We start from the raw sequence: 16,822 nt of genomic DNA on the forward strand, positions 1-16,822 counted from the left end.
GTTAATAAAGTACAATCATGTCCTGGTGTGACAATCATAACTCATAAATCATAACACTTTACAGGGATAAATGGTTATGGCATTTAGCAGCAAAACGTGTTCAAACATTTTTGGTTGAGGACTATACTACAGTATAATGGAGGATTTGGTGATTTACATATGCCACCATGTGGACAATTTGAATGCTTCAAGCACAGAGAACTCTGTGATGGCTTTTGCACAATAAGCCTACCCTACAGTACGGGACAAGGTTACACTACATCTCTGATTGTAATGTAGACTAGTACCTCTTTAAAATTGTTGTAATAAAAAATAAATACATGTAAAAGTTCATTGCAACAAATGGCAAACTAGTAGTTCCCTGAGTATAAAAAAAAACTATTCAAAATGTTCAAAAACATTTTTATACTCTATAGGCCTACTGGGATGCAATCATTTTTGGACTAATTTACTTGATATTACAGCACATATTTTTATACCAGTTCTGTATTCAGGGTATTTATTGAACACACGACAAAAGTAAACATTACATTTGAACATGTATAAAGTCACACTTGTATGATTCTCCCTTATCACAGACACAGGGATGGTGAATGTTAAAGTTAATATAGCATTCCACAGATCTAACTATTTAGGCACCAGATTTAAATATTTAATATAAAAGTAGTGATTTTCAAATATGAATGCATACAATATTGGGAAATGTGACCTTACGTCATACTGGAACATTTCAACCAATACAAAACATTTAGCACAAATCACTGTTTACCAGTTGATATTTTCAATTCATTTACAATGACTAATGACTCATATACCCAATCAAGCAATGGAATGCCACTAAACATATATTTATTTTATTCCAAATTTGTTACTGATTTGTTGTTGCTGTGAACTTAAACAAAAAACCGTTGTGAAAAGCATTATTGTAGCTAAATCGAAAGACAGAGATAAGAAACTTTGTTTTTTTACTGAGTTTTATGTTATATAAAAGCCAATGTCATGTACTCCATATGAATATGCATACAATACACAATCTATAACACTGCAATCTCAGCGAGCGTTTATAAACATCTTCCTGAAAACAAAATGGAACGTAACATGGGATATTCCATGGCTTATAAGGAGTACCACAATTTAAATTAGACAAATTAGACTGAAATTAGAAACAAATTGCAAAAAAGTTGAATTTCTGCAGGAAAACTACTGCATACAATAACAACATAAAAGTAAGGAAACAGTCAGTATTGGTTCAATTTCACTGTCTCAAAACAGGTGTGGCCTAACCTATGATGGTTAGGGGATGTTATGTCATCTGGATGGAGGGAATCAATGGATGGATATCAAAAGTGTCTGTTTCCCAATAGTCAACTTATTGCTGGATACAAGGTTAGAAGAATATACTATTAGGTTACAGTTCATTGCAGTAAGCTTGTGAAATACATCTGTTCATCATATTGGCACTAGGTCCTTTGGTTTCAATGACACACTATGTCTCAATTGCTTTTGCTACAGTTGTACATTTTTCAAGATGCTTTTGCAACATTCTCTTGCACTTGTTTTTAATTAAAAAAACAAACAAAAAAAATGTACAAGTGTTAGCTAAATACCAAAAAATAGTTCCCAATAATCATATAGGCCCAAAGAATGGCTTGACTTTGACCCCATGCTTACAGTATGCACAACCAATTGTATAAAGGTGGTCTATTAGTATAAACATTGGATGTTTTTATTCATCATGATAAGGAAGTCTTTCAGTCTGTTTTCCGTCATGTCCGTTAGCTGCTGCCGATCTGTGTTGGTTTCTCCAGCGTCTGTATTTGGATTGACTCTTGCGGTAGGCGAAACGACCAATGTCCACCATGAACACCCAGGATAGCACATACATGGCAACTCCCTCACACTTTATAATGAACCTGGGCCATGGGGAGATGAGCTCGCAGTACAACATCCTTCCGCCAACCACTATGCGCATAAACACAAATAGCACTACAAACAGAACATCCACCGCCTCCCCTGTCAGGCTCTCATAGCGACCCAACTGTCTCAGGAACCAGCGAGCTTGCAGAAGGGGGTTGGTGATCTCACTGGCAAAGATTACGGCGCATGACTCAATGCCTGATTCCCCCAAGCTCAGGGTCAACAAGATACCCAGGATGCTCATGGTGTGGTGGATCAGCATCACCGGGCCCTCTGTGCGGAAGTACACACACCAGCCCATGTCAAAGATGAAGTAGCCCAGGCTAATGACCATAGCAGTGATCTGAAGGGGGGTGTTCTTTGTGCCTGAAATCAAGATCACAACGTTAATGTAAACACTCTTCATGGTTAGTAACATCGTCATACACACATCAAATTATACTAGGCAAGAAACTCTACATGAGAACATTTGGTTATGGATGTAAGCCTTGGTTCTCTGAGTAGATTAACGGGGTCACCAAACGACCTATGGAAACTCCTTCCCCTTCACGCGATGAGATGCTTAATATCAAAGATGTTTACAGTTAGGCCCCTCCCTTACTGTACCCATGTGACCTGTCAATATAAAAGGCGGTGAGACGTGGCACACTGTCTATTACTTCACTTGAATTCCACAGAGGTGGAGGAAAGACATGAAAAGCTTGGCGATCCGTTACTCTAGTCAGAGAACCAAGGCTAAATCCGTAATGTTCTCTTTCGTTTTTGTAAAGGGGCTGCTGTACCAAAACAGGTGGTTCAGGCAACAGAGTGGGATACCTCACTCACCATTAAACCTTAGTCTAGATGAGTCCCTGGGAAGTCCTTGTATGTACCACAGCAGGGTTTCCAAAACCTGTCCTCAGGCCCACCCCCCCAGACATTTTACATTTTTGTTTTAACCCTAAACTGCCAAACCTGATTCAGTTAGTCAAAGGCTTGATGATTAGTTGGCTAATTGAATCAGGTGTGCCAGTTTAGGTGTAAAAATAAAAGGAGGGGGGGGGGGGGGACGAGGAAATGGTTGGGAAACCATTTGCAACAGAATATATTAACCCAACAGGGTGGATTAAATGCCAACTGTAGTATACAACTGTAAGCACAAACAAGCTGAACGCTAGAACTTAAAACATGAGGCTTCAATTAGGTGTAACATCACCAAGAGTAAAAGGCCTCTGTATAGAACATCCATCTCACTGATGGTTGATAAGTATGTACAAGGTTCACAGTATGCTCACTTATCTGGGTTGAGAGACTGATGGTGTGGACATAACATTGAGTCTTGAATACCTTGTGAAAGTAATGGGTGTTGATTCCAGGGAGGCCCCTCTGAACAAGGCCCATGAGGTGGCCGTACCCCTAGTGGAGTGTGCTACCATGCCATCTGGAGTTGGTGTACCTACTGCAATGTATGATTTTGAATAACACTGCATTGGTAATCCAATGTGCCAGTCTCTGCTTCGAGACAGTGCGACCTTTGGTGTTCTCTCCATTACACACAAAAAGCTGTTCTGTTTGACGAACAGTTCTTGTTGTGGCAAGATGGTCTCTCAATTCCCTAACCATGCAAAGTCTATGCAACTCACGACTCTCCTGTGAGAAGTGGGGAGGCTGTCATATACACATTCAATGTAGATGGGGACTTCCCTGCAGAAATACGCTTCTGGAGAAAAGACAAAATGTCAGTAATTGGGCAGGAAGATGGCAATTCTGCATGGGCAATACACCACTTCCTGAACACGTTCCACTTGTTGGAATAGAGTCTTTGTGTAGAGGACCCCCTTACTGCACGTATTGTATCAATTACCAAGGAGGGTACAGCTACAAGGCGGTCACGTTCAGGGGCCACACACACACACAACTTCAGTATGCTGGGTTTGGGGTTTGGGGTGAAAAAGCTTGCCATTTGCTTGTGACAGGAGGTCTGCTTGAAGAGGGAGTTGCTCCAGTGTACAGTTTCAAACCCAGGAAGAGCACACACTGAGTAGGGACCAGATAACTATTTTCCAAGCTCATTGTTAGTCCCAACTCGGAGAGGTGATGCGAGACAAGGGATGTGTGTGCCAAGGCTTTGTGACCCTACACATACTAACCAATCATCTAAGTACTCCAGGACCCCGACTCCTGCTTGGCAAAGGGGTATTGACGCTGCGCTTATGCAATTTGTGAAAGCGCAAGGGGCAAGCGAGAAACTTGCGGTAGGACCAAGGCTCTGTGTGCTGTTGTGCAGATTGTACTTACCAATTTGTAAGTCGCTCTGGATAAGAGCGTCTGCTAAATGACTTAAATGTAAATGTAAATGTACGTGGTCTGCATGTGGTGCATCTCTGCCTTTTCCGAGGCCCTCCACCTATTTGGTATGGCTGAGAGTGTCCGTTCCCCCACTGCTGAGCAGGTGCAGCATGTCTGAGCCTTGTAAGTGGGCCGCTGCTGAGCCAAAAGTCTGGCCAGGTAATATGGGTATATCTAAGAGTGGAACTTTCTTTGTCAGGTAGCTTGGGACTGCGCTAACCATAAATGGCGCTGTGCAACACTCAGTGTGGCCAAAGTTTTCCCAACCATCTTAGCATTGCCCTGAAGGCACTGGATGAGCAGATCTGTCACTGTCAACAGTTCTTTCATGGTCCTAGTGTCGTAGATTGCGGAGAGGCGTGCCTGCAGCTACTCCTGAAAGGAAGCCAGTATCGTTGCTGAATTGCCAAGCCTAGCGGCTAGAGAGGTGCTGTCATGTGTCCTGCGTAGGAAGCAATCAAATGCCCTGCATTGTTTGTAAGCCAGCTCTTGGTCTGAACTGTGACAGAGAGAAGCAGGCAGAACAAGTGAAGCAAATTATTTATCCATACGGGGGAAATGGCCAAAACCATTCTTGTCTGCATCATGAACTGTAGCTAAGCGAGTGCATTTGCTTGGCATGGCAGGGGTTCTTTGATTTGGCGTGTTTCATGTGCATTGGAGCTCACGCACAAAGTCTTTGAACAACAGGAGGCATACCTCAGTCTTTGAAGAACTGAATTCATCAAACTTGAATGTGGACACCATGGCAGAAGGGGCGTGCTCCACATTGAGGTTCCTGTTTGCCCTCTCAAAGATTTCAAAGGATATTTTCTGGTCGACTGTCACTGCCAGTAGCAACGGTCATCAAAATTGTTAAAAGGTTTTACTAACAATTCTAATAAATGTAACAGTAGGACAATGGATGAAGATACTCCAAACTGTTTGAATCCATCAATTATTGACTCAATTATAGCACATAAAACATTTTACTGGCACAGACAAATAATGAATGGAGTGGGATTTTGGTGTGGAATTAAGGTGTTCAATTTGTCAAATTTCACTTTTGTTTTCATAGAATGCACTCATATATACTACATTTTCTAATGGTATCAGGTATTTATTTTATATTTTGTGTTAAAATAAAGAAAACTATAAGTGCCTAATTTGCATAAATACACTGGGTGTATTGGCATATATTAATACATTAAGATAAAGGGGTAGGCTGCAACCACAAAAATGTCTAGGCCTACCTGCACTCACCTGTGCTGTCTAGACTGCCTCATTCATTACTGTTGTTGTCCCATTCGGTTGCATAATTCAACAAGTGAGTCAATAGCAGGATACACCGATAAAAAAAATCAACACACTTGGCTCTATATTACATATATCTATACATACTTTACATTGTTTGTGAGATCAGACATAATATCACTCACTATAAGTCTTCATTTTCAGAAGTTGCTTTCATTTCAGTGCATCTAATCATTATAAAAATTCTAACTTTTTTCAATTCAACAAAAAATGAACACCCATCAAAATAAAGTTCTTTCTTCTCTTCCTTGTGACGCAGGTGTCAAAATGATGTGTTAAATCCAAGATTAAGCTTTAGCGTTCTTATAAATGCAACGGAAAGAGAATGTATTCCATTGAGCCCATTTTAGCCACCTGGGTGTGTTTGACAGGTCCTTACAAGCATTTCCACGTTGTCACGTTAACGGGAAAAAACGTCAGGCACAAGCAAGAGTACGAAAGAGTTGCAGGAGTAAAATGAAAGCAATCAATCCAGGGAAATTTAAGCAACAAGTGGATTTTGCACCCCTCGAACAAAGTAAATTGATGGCTGAAAAATACACATCCTCAGGTGGGCGGGGCATGAGCGTGGCTACTGCCAGGCCGACAGGCTGGGACTGGACGATGCTAGAGCCATGGTGCATACCATCATCATCATCAGAGTGATCATAGTCGGTGGCATAAGACTGGGAAGCTCTTCTGGACAGTACATCAGTGTCGTCCGATTCAACAACCACACTCTGTTCAGAGGTAGGGGTTGGGTTTGGTACCGGTGGAGGAAGACTGGCCAGGATGTGCTTGAGGGTGGACTCAAATGGTTCCCATGTGGATGCCCATCTCCTTGCGCACCTCCGTATGGCGAGATTTGTGCCCAGGCGAGGATAAGAAATGGTGTTTATTTGGCGGTGGATCACGAGGTGAGTGAGACCTGTCATTTGACCTGGAGTGTTTGAAATAATCTGCAGAGGAAGGTCTACGATCAATGATCTGTGTGGCAGACTCAATCTGATGACAGTCCGGAGGTTCCGCCCACAAAGCTCTCAAGTCGAGATTTTAATACTCTCTGTTTGAATTTTTGACACTGAGTACAACAGCTGCTACACTGTGAAGCCACTTGAGCATGTTCAGCTCCCAAGCAGATGAGTGTGCTCATCTGAGGCTGGGAGACGCTTCTCACACTGTTGACACGGGTGGAATGACATTCTGAGTACAGCACTGAATCTGTGTGCAAGGAATGGATGTCACACAATTGGATACACAAGAGAAGTGTGTTCCAAGAAAAAGTCGCTATAATACAAAAATATATGCTAAATAGCTTTGTGTCTCGATGTGCCTCAGTGTCTGCTTTGCTGCTGCGTGCTCTTGCCTCGGTGTCGGTTTCGGATGCTTTGAGAGAATAGCTAGCAACACTAAGCATCAGCTCTGATCTGTAGAGCTTAGGGGGCGAGACTCCTGCCAAAATATGTAGCGAAATTCTGTCTCGAGACTCTGCCTATATAGGCGAACTCAATACATTTCATGCACGCTTCGACAAAAACAACACAGAGCCATGCACGAGGGCCCCGCCGTCCCAGAGGACTGGGTGATCTTGCTCCACAAGGCCAACGTGAATAAGATTTTTAATCTGTTCAACATTCGCTCACAGGCATCTCCATGGTCATTTTTAAACTCTCCTGACCACCATCATTCCTGTTCCCAAGAACACTAAGGCCACCTGCCACACTGACTACTGCTCTGTAGCACTAACATCTGTAGTCATGAAATGCATTGAAAGGCTGGTCATGGCACATATTACCTCCATCATCCCAGACACCCTAGACCCTCTTCATTTTGCATACTGCCCCAGCAGATCTACAGACAATGCAATCTCAATTGTACTCCACACTGCCCTCTCCTACCTGGACAAGAAGAATACCTATTTGAGAATGGTGTTCATCGGCTACAGCTCAGAATTCAACACCATAGTGCCCTCCAAGCTCAGGACCCTGAGACTGAACACCTCCCTCTGCAACTGGATCCTGGACTTCCTTACGGGCCGAAACAAGTAGGCTACAACACCTCCGCCACGCTGACTCTCAACACGGGGGTCCCACAGGGGTGTGTGCTTAGCCCCCTCCTGTACTCCATGTTTATCCATGACTGTGTGGCCACGCACATCTCCAACTCCATCATCAAGTTTGCTGATGACACGACGTGGTAGGCCTGATCACCAATGGAGATGAGACAGCCTACAGGAAGGAGGTCAGAGAACTGGCTGTGTGTTGCCAGGGCTGTGTGTTGCCAACTGTGTGTTGCCAGGACAACAACCTCTCCCTCAATATCAGCAAGTCCTAGGAGCTGATCATGGACTACAGGAAATGGGGGGTGAAGTTCAAGTTTCTCAGTGTCCACATAACTGAGGGCTTAATATGGTCTCTTCACACCAGAACAGTCGTGAAGAAGCCCTTAGGAGACTGAAATGATTAGGCATAGCCCTTCAGATCCTCAGGAACTTGTACAGCTGCACCACTGGTTGTACCACTCCCAGAGTACCTTTAGAAAAAGGTGTTCTAGAAGCAGCATTCTACATGGAAACGATTACACTGTTTCCGTGCAATTAAATAGTGAGCATCTTACCTGGATGTGTGAAGGGCCAAGGTCCTTCCACATAACCTATGTAGGCTGTTATGCAGACTGCCAGGATTCCATGGAACAGTGTGACCAGCCTACAGTTCCACTCAGACCCACGGCTTCCATTGGTGTTACACAGTAGTGTGTAGAGAGTGATCCAGCCTGTAAGGCAGAGGACCACGCCAACAGACAGTGATGTCATCCCTCAGCTAAATACACAAAAACAAGACAAAAACAACTTAATGACCAACAAACACATATATAAGTTTTAAAAGATTGCATGATGCACTTCAATTTCTACCATCACCAAAAATATTAGCTATGCTCAAGATGTGTGTGAGCAAGTCTGATTAACCTACATTTTATGTTCAGGTAATGTTCTGTAAAATGCAGCATAATTGCAATATGGAAATACAGTGCCTTCAGAAGGTATTCGCCCCCCTCAACTTTTTCCACATTTTATTTAGTTACAACGTGGGATTAAAATGGATTTAATTGTTATTTTTTATTTTTTTTGTCAATGATCTACACAAAATGCTCTAATGTCAAAATGGAAGAAAAAGTATATATAAATAATAATAAAAACATTTATGAAAAATAAAACACTAATATATCTTGATTAGATGTATTCAACCCCGAGTCAATACTGTACATGTTAGAATCCCCTTTGGCAGCGATTACAGCTGTGAGTCTTTCTGGGTAAGTATCTAAGAGTTTTCCACATCTGGATTGTGCAACATTTGCCCGTTATTCTTTTCAAAATTCTTCAAGCTCTGCTGATCATTGTTACACAACCCATTTTCAGGTCTTACCATAGATTTTCAAGAAGATTTAATTCAAAACTGTAACTCGTTCACTCAGAAACATTCACTGTCTTCTTGGTAAGCAACTTCAGTTTAGATTTGGCCTTGTGTTTTAGATTTTTGTCCTGCTGAAAGGTGAATTCATATCCCAGTGTCTGGTGGAAAACAGACTGAAATAGGTTTTCCTCTAGAATTTTGCCTGTTTTTAGCTCCATTAGGTTTCTTTTTTATACTGAAAAACTCCCCAGTCCTTAATGGTTACAAGCATACCCATAACATGATGCAGCCACCACCATGCTTGAAAATATGGAGAGATGTACTCAGTAATGTGTTGTATTGGATTTGCTCCAAACATAACACTTTGTATTCAGGATAAAAAGTGAATTGCTTTGCCACATTCTTTGCAGTATTACTTTAGTGCCTTGTTGCATCAGGATGCATGTTTTGGAATATTTTTATTCTGTGCAGGCTTCCTTGTTTTCACTCTGTCAATTAGGTTAGTATTGTGGAGTAACTACAACGTTTTCTCCCATCGCAGCCATTAAACTCTGTAACTGTTTTAAAGTCACCATTGGCCTCATGGTGAAATCCCCGAGCGGTTTCCTTCCTCTCTGGCAACCGAGTTAGGAAGGACGCCTGTATCTTTGTAGTGACTAGGTGTGTGTTGATACACCATCCAAAGTATAATTAATAACTTCACCATGCTCAAAGGGATATTAAATATCTGCTTTTTTCCCCTTTTTTTCTCTTCTTCTTCTTTTTTTTTTTTTACACATCTACCAAACAGCACCCTTCTTTGCGAGGCATTGGACAACCTCCCTGGTCTTTGTGGTTGAATCTGTGTTTGGAATTCACTGCTCGGCTGAGGGACCTTACAGATAATTGTATGTGTGTGGTTAATGAGGTAGTCATTTAAAAAAATCATGTTAAAAACAATTATTGTAAAGAGTGAGTCCATGCAACTTATGTGACTTGTTAAAGCACATTTTTAATCCTGAACTTATTCAGGCTTGTCATAACAAAGGGGTTGAATACTTACTGACTTAAGTAGTAATTTACACCACTGGTTTTAAGTAGTTTTTTGGGGCATCTATACTTTACTATTTATATTTTTAGCAAATTTTACTTCACTACATTCCTAAAGAAAACAATGTACTTTTTACTCCACACATTTCCCTGACACCCAAAGGTACTCGCTACATTTTGAATGCTTAGCAGGACAGGAAAATGGGTCCAATTCACGCACTTATCAAGAGACGATCATCTGTGGTCATCCCTACTGCCTCTGATCTGGCGGACTTACTAAACACAAATGCTTTGTTTGTAAATTATGTCTGAGTGTTGGGAGTGTGCCCCTGGCTATCCATAAATAAAAAATATATAAATAAAATTGTGCCATCTGGTTTGATTAATAAAAAGCCATTTGAAATTATATATACTTTTACTTTTGATGCTCAAGTACATTTTTGCAATTACATTGACTTTTGATACTTAACTATATTTAAAACCAAATACTTTTAGACTTTAACTCAAGTAGTATTTTACTGGGTGACTTTCACTTTCGTCATTTTCTATGAAGGTATCTTTACTTTTACTCAAGTATGACAAGGAGGTACTTTTTCCACCACTGCTCAAGGCAATTCAGCTTTCATTTGTAATTCTACTTTGACATTATGGGGTATTGTGTGTAGGCCAGTGACCAAAAATCTAAGGTTAATAGATTTTTAATTTAGGCTGTAACACAACACACCCACCACATACACTGCTGCTACTGTCTATGGTCTATCCTGTTGCCTAGTCACTTTACCCCTACCTATAATTACAGTACATAGCTACCTCATTTACCTCGTACCCCTGCACATCGACTTGGTACTGGTACTCCCTGTATATAGCCATGTTATTTTTACTTGTTATTTTTATTAATTATTCACTGTGAATTTATTCCTTGTGTCAATATTTAAAACATTTTTTTAATTTTTAAAAAGTATTACATTGTGTATCTTAACTCTGCATTGTTGGAAATGGAACCGTAAGTAAGCATTTCACCTGTTGTCTACGAAGCATATGACAAATAGAAATGGATTTGAACAAAATGTGGAAAAAGGACGTGAATACTTTCTGAAGGGACTGTACATTACCTTCCAGTGTACCTGTGTTATAATCCAAAGTGACTGATGAAAAGTGTATGTCTAAACTGAGCAGCTTGTTTTTTTCTGAACTGAGCACAAAAAAAGTGTAAACTGAATACCAAAGACGTCTCCCCAATAATCATACTTAAAAAATGACGTGACTTTGACCCTCCTCTTACACACAACCATGTGTTAGTTAATCATTTGTTAAAGGTATATTAGTATAAACATTGGATGTTTATATTCATCTTCTAAAGATCAGGAAGTCTTTCAGTCTGTCTTTCCATCATGTCTGTTAACTGTTTCCAATCTGTGTTGGTCTCGCCAGCGTCTGTATTTGGATTGAATCTTGCGGTAGGCGAAATGACCAATGTCCACCATGAACACCCAAGACAGCACATACATGGCAACTCCCCCACACTTTATAATGAACCTGGGCCGTGTGGAGATGAGCTCGCAGTACAACATCCTTCCGCCAACCACTATGCGCATAAATACAAATAGCACTACAAACAGAACATCCACCGCCTCCCCTGTCAGGCTCTCATAGCATCCCAACTGTCTCAGGAACCAGCGAGCTTGCAGAAGGGGGTTGGTGATCTCACTGCCAAAGAGTACGGCGCAGGACTCGATGCCCGATTCCCCCAAGCTCAGGGTCAACAAGATACCCAGGATGCTCATGGTGTGGTGAGCCAGCATCACCGGGCCCTCTGTGCTGAAGTAAACACACCAGCCCATATCGAAGATGAAGTAGCCCAGGCTAATGACCATAGCAGTGATCTGAAGGGGGGTGTTCTTTGTGCCTGAAATCAAGATCACAACGTTATTGTAAACACCATTCATGGTTAGTAGCATACATACAGTACCAGTCAAAAGTTTGGACACACCTACACATTCAAGTGTTTTTCTTTATCTTTACAATGTTCTATATTGTAGAATAATATTGAAGACATCAAAACGATGAAATAACACATATGGAACCTTTGACTGGTACTGTACACATATCGAAGTATACTGATCAAGAATCTACATTAAAAAAGCATGTAGCTCATATACCAACTTTACAGAAAGCTGATACAGGAGCAACACTACATGGGATTAGATAGTGAGCATCTTACCAGGATGTGTGAAGGGCCAAGGTCCATCCACATAGCCTATGTATGCTGTTATACAGACTGCAAGGATTCCATGGAGCAGTGTGACCAGCCTACAGTTCCACTCAGAGCCATGGCTGCCACTGGTGCTACACAGTAGGGTGTAGAGAGTGATCCAGCCTGTTAGGCAGAGGACCACGCCGACAGCCAGCGATGTCATCCCTCAGCTAAAAATACAAAAACATAATTGCAATACGGAAATACATTACCTTTCAATGAACCCTTGTTATAATCCAAAGAGACGGGGCGGCAGGGTAGCCTAGTGGTTAGAGCGTTGGACTAGTAACCGAAAGGTTGCAAGTTCAAATCCCTGAGCTGACAAGGTACAAATCTGTAGTTCTGCCCCTGAACAGGCAGTTAACCCACTGTTCCTAGGCCGTCATTGAAAATAAGAATGTGTTCTTAACTGACTTGCCTAGTAAAATAAAGGTAAAATAAATAAATAAAAAATAAATAAAAAGACTGATAAACAAGTGTATATCTGAACTGAGCAGCTGTAGTGCTCTGGCCAGTCTGAGTAGTGAAGGTCTGGTGAGGGGGACGTCTCATGTCGTAGGATTGGGAAATGAGACCATGATTCAACCTCGTTGGTGAGGGGAAATTTCATGCTAGCTCACTTCAGGGAGTTTCAAAACTAGTCCAAAAGTAATTGTGTCTGGGGCAGTGGGGCAGCACATCCTGGTCTCATAGACAAGACGTAACATAGTAAACTCAAATCAGTATCACACTGTATGTTACATTTGGTATGCTTACATAAGACAGAAGGTTATTTAAGGCAAAAAACAAGAGGGTGGTAGGTCGGGATGGATGGGTGTATAACATAAATGTCTTGCAACCCAAAGGTTGCATGTTCGAATCTTATCATAGACAACCTTGTCACTTTTAGCTATCCCTTCTTCTAACCCTTTAACCTAACTCCTAAACATAACTCTAAACGCTTGACTAGCTAACGTTAGCAACCTAGCTAACGTTAGGCACAACAAATTGGAATTTGTAACATATTTTGTAACATGTTTAGCAAATCCATAACATTGTACGTTTAGCTAATTCGTAACATGTACGTATCGCGTAACATATCATACGAAATGGATGATGGACATTCACAAATGAATACTTACCATACTAAATGGAGTCCCGGTTTTACATACTGAATAACACAAAATGCTCTGAGACCAGGTTGCGCTGCAGTGCAGACAGTAGCCATATCTGCCAGTAAACTGTCATAAAGCATGCCAGAGTACCTATTTATTATTTATACTTGCACCTTTATTATGTACATTATGTTTTAAAAAAAAGACAATATCCAAATGTAAAGGTTTATTATTAATATCATGAATTTGGCGTACTATTTATAGAGCTAGCTATGATTTCCCCTGTTCAGTTGTTTTGACATCAGTGCAGAAGGGGAGAGAGCAGCTAGTTTGCTAGTATAGAGTAGAGGTCGACCGATTAATCGGAATGGCCGATTAATTAGGGCGGATTTCAAGTTTTCATAACAATCGGAAATCTGTATTTTTGTCGATTTTTACCTTTATTTAACTAGGCAAGTCAGTTAAGAACACATTCTTATTTTCAATGACGGCCTAGGAATGGTGGGTTAACTGCCTTGTTCAGGGACAGAACGACAGATTTTCACCTTGTCAGCTCGGGGGATCCATACTTGCAACCTTACAGTTAACTAGTCCAACGCTCTAACCACCTGCCTCTCATTGCACTCCACGAGGAGCCTGCCTGTTACGCGAATGCAGTAGAAGCCAAGGTAAGTTGCTAGCTAGCATTAAACTTATCTTATAAAAAACAATCAATCAAGCATACTCACTAGTTATAACTACACATGGTTGATGATATTACTAGTTTACCTAGCGTGTCCTGCGTTGCATATAATCGATGCAACGCTGGGGGATGATTTAACAAAAGCGCATTTGCGAAAAAAGCACAATCGTTGGACGACTGTACCTAACCATAAACACCAATGCCTTTCTTAAAATCAATACACAGAAGTATATATTTTTAAACCTGCATATTTAGCTAAAAGAAATCCAGGTTAGCAGGCAATATTAACCAGGTGAAATTGTGTCACTTTTCTTGCGTTCATTGCACACAGTCAGGGTATATGCAACAGTTTGAGCAGCCTGGCTCATTGTGAACTAATTAGCCAGAATTCTACGTAATTATGACATAACATTGAAGGTTGTGCAATGTAACAAGAATATTTAGACTTAGGGATGCCATCCGTTAGATAAAATACAGAAAGGTTCCGTATTTCACTGAAAGAATAAACGTCTTGTTTTCGAGATGATAGTTTCCAGATTCTACCATATTAATGACCTAAGACTGCATTTCTGTGTGTTATTATGTTATAATTAAGTCTATGATTTGATAGACCAGTCTGACTGAGCAATGGTAGGCACCAGCAGGCTCGTAAGCATTCATTCAAACAGCACTTTCGTGCGTTTTGCCAGCAGCTCTTCGCAAGCACAGCGTTGTTTATGACTTCAAGCCTATCAGCCTAATGGCTGGTTTAACCGATGTGAAATGGCTAGCTAGTTAGCGGGGTGCGCGGCTTTTGTGGAACGATGGGTAACGCTGCTTCGAGGGTGGCTGTTGTCGATGTGTTCCTGGTTCGAGCCCAGGTAGGGGCGAGGAGAGGGACGGAAGCTATACTGTTACACTGGCAATACTAATGTGCCTATAAGAACATCCAATAGTCAAAGGTATATGAAAAACAAATGGTATAGAGATAAATAGTCCTATAAATCCTATATTAACTACAACCTAAAACCTCTTACCTTGGAATATTGAAGTCTCATGTTAAAACCACCAGTTTTCATATGTTCTCATGTTCTGAGCAAGGAACTCAAACGTTAGCTTTTTTACATGGCACATATTGCACTTTTACTTCTCCAACACTTTGTTTTTGCATTATTTAAACCAAATTGAACATGTTTCATTATTTATTTGAGGCTAAATAGATTTTTATTGATATTAAGTTAAAATAAGTGTTTATTCAGTATTATTGTAATTGTCATTATTACAAATAAATCAAATAAAAACCGGCCGATTAATCGGTATCGGCTTTTTTGGTCCTCCAATAATCGGTATCAGTGTTGAAAAATCATCATCGGTCGACCTCTAGTATAGAGTACCACACCCATAAAACTGAGCTGTCAAACAGGGAAATGGTTCCAATCATATTTCCACCATTCATTTTTCCCATAAGCGATTTTAGAAACACTTAAACTAAGGGCTGTGTTTCGTGTAGGCTTGGCGTGACATTTTGATAACCTTGTAAATCTCTCTAAGACATTGTGAATTTTATCAATGTATTAGCCTGTATTTATCCCCCAAAAATGAAATGCTAATGTGGCTATCATAAAGAACTACAAATGCAATGATCTTGACGAGTCTGGCAAATCGAGGCAAAGGAAAGAATCTCTGGATTTTATCTAATGTTAGTTAAATGTAGTAATTAAATGGGGAATTTTGTGAACCGTCTTGTGCACGTTTTGAAAAAACACAATACCCGTTTGCAAAGATGATATTAAAGAGCTTGCAGGGACTTGTAGTTTTGCATGTCTACTTTGAAGCGAACTAGCATTTTCGAATCAGAGTAAATGGAGTTGGATATATTTATTTAAAAAGTCACTCGTCAGAGAGATTTACATGGTTACCAAAACGTCACGCCAGGGTAAGCCTACAACGAAACACAGACCTTATTTTAAGTGTTTCTAAAATCCCCTGTGTGAAAAATGTAAAGTGGAAAAACCGATTGGAACCATTTCCCCGTTTGACCACTATGTTTTAGGGGTTTTATGACAGCTCCACTGTAGGGCTCTATAGCAAAGATAGAAAATAACACTGCCAATATAGCTCCAGACTGAGCCATTTATAAAGATGCGAATATTTTAGCTAAAAACTCATTTAAAAAGGGAATAAAAATGAATCCAGATTAGCTGTCTAGACAAATTTCATAAGGCAGGCTAGAAGACAGCAAGCTAGATAGACAAGAGCTTGGCTCCTCAAGCTATCAAATGTTGGCAAAGCAAAAAAACTATTTTGTAACATCACCTTATTTCTGCACCGCTTGCACGTTCATGTCGGTGACATCTCTAGTCTCTTTGTGGCCAGCATGGTCCCTCGGGTGACAGTCACTTCATCTTCGGTTCTTTGTGTCCATTACGTTACTCGGCTCAAAAACAAACAATTGAGTCTCGAGTATCTAATCTCAATAGCCAAATCCCCCACCTTGCAGTGTCAGCAAATGGTGCTGCAGATAGCTACCCAACCCTAAACGAAATTAGTGAATTAGTTTCCAACACTCAGACAAAAACAAAATATAATTACTGCTAGCCTGGTTCCCGAATGTAGGAGTAGCTTTACCGTGGTCGGGTGGTGTCTACTTGTCAACTAGAATGGGCTTGTGGCGCCATCTGCTGGTAATATTTGTGTTTTTTCCATCAGTATGTGGAGGTGAAAAGGTAGGATGCAGGTATAATAAGCCTTCTGCAGAAATGCTCTTTCTGGTACAGGTGGGGAACATGAAAGCTACACGAAAATGGATACTGTACCTGGCGCATGGTAGGTGTCAGTGAATCTTGTTCTGAAGTCA

General features: G+C 40.8%; 2 protein-coding genes across 6 annotated transcripts; both read right to left on the minus strand.

Annotated features, from left to right (window-relative positions):
• Nucleotides 1–482: 482 nt before the first annotated feature.
• Nucleotides 483–16,576, minus strand: LOC115137121 (TLC domain-containing protein 5-like). 4 transcript variants are annotated; one of them, XM_029673208.2, is made up of 3 exons: nucleotides 16,558–16,576; nucleotides 8,134–8,336; nucleotides 483–2,283 (listed from the first exon to the last, which is right to left on the minus strand). In XM_029673208.2, the coding sequence occupies exons 2-3, from the start codon at nucleotides 8,327–8,329 to the stop codon at nucleotides 1,727–1,729; spliced, it is 753 nt and encodes a 250-aa protein (XP_029529068.1). In that variant the 5' UTR covers nucleotides 8,330–8,336; nucleotides 16,558–16,576; the 3' UTR covers nucleotides 483–1,726. The 4 variants fall into 4 exon arrangements, with proteins under 4 accessions (XP_029529068.1, XP_029529065.1, XP_029529069.1 ...); XM_029673205.2 differs by lacking the exon at nucleotides 16,558–16,576 and adding an exon at nucleotides 12,423–12,512; XM_029673209.2 differs by lacking the exon at nucleotides 16,558–16,576 and adding an exon at nucleotides 11,205–11,298.
• Nucleotides 11,322–16,551, minus strand: LOC115137123 (TLC domain-containing protein 5-like). 2 transcript variants are annotated; one of them, XM_029673210.2, is made up of 3 exons: nucleotides 16,282–16,551; nucleotides 12,178–12,380; nucleotides 11,322–11,862 (listed from the first exon to the last, which is right to left on the minus strand). In XM_029673210.2, the coding sequence occupies exons 2-3, from the start codon at nucleotides 12,371–12,373 to the stop codon at nucleotides 11,330–11,332; spliced, it is 729 nt and encodes a 242-aa protein (XP_029529070.2). In that variant the 5' UTR covers nucleotides 12,374–12,380; nucleotides 16,282–16,551; the 3' UTR covers nucleotides 11,322–11,329. The 2 variants fall into 2 exon arrangements, with proteins under 2 accessions (XP_029529070.2, XP_064880717.1); XM_065024645.1 differs by lacking the exon at nucleotides 16,282–16,551 and adding an exon at nucleotides 12,423–12,512.
• Nucleotides 16,577–16,822: the final 246 nt, after the last annotated feature.

This window comes from Oncorhynchus nerka, linkage group LG11 (assembly GCF_034236695.1).
Source record: "Oncorhynchus nerka isolate Pitt River linkage group LG11, Oner_Uvic_2.0, whole genome shotgun sequence".
NCBI classification, from domain to species: domain Eukaryota; kingdom Metazoa; phylum Chordata; class Actinopteri; order Salmoniformes; family Salmonidae; genus Oncorhynchus; species Oncorhynchus nerka.